The sequence below is a fragment of the Cavia porcellus genome, unplaced genomic scaffold, assembly GCF_034190915.1.
Source record: "Cavia porcellus strain 051 isolate PalLab524CR breed Dunkin Hartley unplaced genomic scaffold, mCavPor4.1 scaffold_18, whole genome shotgun sequence".
NCBI classification, from domain to species: domain Eukaryota; kingdom Metazoa; phylum Chordata; class Mammalia; order Rodentia; family Caviidae; genus Cavia; species Cavia porcellus.
Window position 1 is genome coordinate 43,868,829 of NW_026947501.1, and position 2,857 is coordinate 43,871,685.

Below are 2,857 nucleotides of genomic sequence, written 5' to 3' on the forward strand. Positions count from 1 at the left end.
CTGCTGTGTCCCGTAGCTGTAATAATGTATTCCTAGCATTTAAGTTCATAATTTTCAAAGAAAATTGAAAGTAATGTTTGCCTGAGAGATGTTAAACTGTGAAACATGGATCTGGGGAGGCTGAAATCCCTTAAAGGAAGGAGGTGTTGGTGGAGGCAGGAATGTGCCTGGGCTCCAGTGTTAGCTGCGATCCCTTCCTCAGGCCCTGTGCAGTGGCTGCGAAGAGAGAGCTGGAGAGTGGCTTACAGGAACCCAGCACTGGGACCTGCTCACATCTCAGCTGTCACACTTGCAGCCAGTGACCAACCACTGAGTGTGTGAGCTAGGGAGCTGCTGTGTTCTCACAGGCTGCTCTGTCAGGGGCTCTGGGACAGGAAGGATGGGCTGGCTTTACAGACCTATAGTGTGATTCTTTACAAACATTACCTGCAGGTCTTCAGGGGCTCATGGGCATTGCCAAAACTAAATATTTGTCAGATCGTGAGGTTACACACGTCATGCTCACTGTCTTATTACCATTATCACTTTAGATCTCAAGGTGAACTGTTAGTCTTTTGTCCTCAGTACTAGGATGGTTTATTAATAGGAGTCATTTGAATTTTCTATATCATCTTTTCTCATACATAATAAAATACAATCAGCTTCAACTATACAGCTAAAAAGATTCAGTCATGGCCTGAGGGTAAGAAATTGAACAGGCTGCTGTGTTAAACATCTTCCAGTAGATGGTGAACAACCCCACATTAAACAAAGAGTGGTGCTTTCCTGAGAGGGAGCCACTAAGGCAGGGAGCTCTGCCCAGCTCTCGAAGCTCACATGGCTGGGGCCTCTGTGCACAATGGTCCCTGTCTTCCTCATCTGCCAGTTCCTTACTATTTCTTGTTTCAATCTGTGACTGGTATTCACATGACTATGGTGAGCTACCCAGGAGGCCTCTGGTCAGCAATGAAATAGGATGGGTGACAAAGCTAGGGCCACAATTCTGAATGTGGCCAGCCATCAGTGAAACAAGAGTAAAGTGGCCTGGTGTACTCTGAGGTGGAGGTGACAGGGGCTGTAGATGTCGACTGCAGTCAGAGATGTGGAGGAGAAGCCCTGGAGGAGTCCCTAAGAGGAGGGCACTGGGGCTCTGACTGCAGATCTGTTTCCTTGCTGTTCTCCAGAGGCCTTGGCTCAGAAATATTCTGACCCCCAGAGATCTGTTTACCACTTTAAGTATGTCCTGATGCTCAAATTGTTCTCAGATGATTCTAACTTATCCTGCAACGAACATCGAGCACAAGAATCTGGCTGGGCCTTAGAACTGTGCTTGGTTGAAGACAAGCAGAAACATGCTTCTGTGTGTGCTATGGAAGCCTGGGGCTGGACAGCAGCACTGATCAGGTCCTTCCCTGCCCTCTAGTCATGGTGTGATAGTGAATAGACAAACCCAGAGAATTTCACAGAGTTCACAGATTCTGCTCTATCCTTGTCTTGCTTTCTCATTTTTTACCCTGTTTGAAACAGCCCATGTGTTTCCCTTCATTCTTCTTTCTCAAAGGGATCATAACATAGAACCCCAGTCCTCAAGCAAGGCGTGTTCTGTAACGTGAGAGCAGCAGTGCACTCTACTCATTGGACAGCAGCCCAATTCTGTCCTGTGGCCCAAGGGAGAAACAGGTGCTCTGTAAGCGCATCTGTGCTGCCCTGTTGTGGATAGGGTCCCCAGGGGACACTGAGCCTGTGCTGAGATGAGCCAACCTGCAGCTGGGCCAAAAACCTTCCAGCCCTGCTAATTTGCATATCCCAAGATCCCAGCCAGCTACATGTGGACTTATTTACAGGCTGCCGTTCTCACCCTGTGCAGCTTCATTCCAGGTCAGGACACAGCATGGACATGAGGGTCCCCGCTCACTTTCTGGGCCTCTTGGTGTTCTGGATATCAGGTAAGAAAGGGTAGCACAAGGAATTTACTTAGTTCTGAAGGTTCACAGTTGCCTGATATTGCATTATGGGCCTGATTTATCTTGAATATCTGTTGATATTTGTTAAGTTTCCCATTTCAGGTGCCAGATGTGACATCCAATTGACACAGCCTGCATCTGCATCTGCATCTGTGGGAGACACAGTCAAGATCAGTTGCCAGGCCAGTCAGAGTGTTAGCAGTCTCTTAAACTGGTATCAGCAGAAACCAGGGCAAGCTCCTAAACTCCTGATCTATTGGGCAACCAATTTGCAGTCTGGGGTCCCATCAAGGTTCAGTGGCAGTGGATCTGGGACAGATTTCACCCTCACCATCAGCAGCGTGAATCCTGAAGACTTTGCAACTTATTACTGTCAACAGAGTAAGAGTAACCCTCCCACAGTGATACAAGCCATGACATAAACCTCCCAGGGAAGCAGAAGTGTGAGGCTGGGCTACCCCAGCTGCTCCTCTTTGTGTCTCCAGCTGCAGACCAAGTTCTTCAGATGCATCCAGGCTCTGAATGTCACTGGAAGGATTGGGTAGAAGCATCCAAGAAAGCTCCTTCTTCTGCCAGCTTCCTTTTCAGCTTCTCACCCCCGATTTAATGAAAGCTACCAATGAATACACTGAAGTAATGCAGATTATGGCTTTATTTTGTATTTACCTGGCCACACAGATGCTATTCTTAGAATTTTAAGCAATAATTTTTAAAATCTTTTTCCACTGTTATTGATTTATTAATTAATTTTGGTTTTTTATTTTAAAGAGATTTTTATTTTAAAACCGAAGTACAACAGAATAAAGTTAATTCAAACAATACAATGAAATTCATACTGCACTAAAAAACAAGGTAATAAAAATCAACAGTGGCTAACAAGATGTATCCTGTTAAATTCAAAGTAGCTTCACATA

General features: G+C 45.7%; 1 gene segment (V, D, J or C); it reads left to right on the top strand.

Annotated features, from left to right (window-relative positions):
* The first annotated feature begins 1,769 nt into the window (after window positions 1-1,769).
* Window positions 1,770-2,380, top strand: LOC100725392 (immunoglobulin kappa variable 1-39-like). The segment is given in 2 exon segments: window positions 1,770-1,925; window positions 2,046-2,380. Coding segments are annotated over 2 exon segments (375 nt in total).
* Window positions 2,381-2,857: the final 477 nt, after the last annotated feature.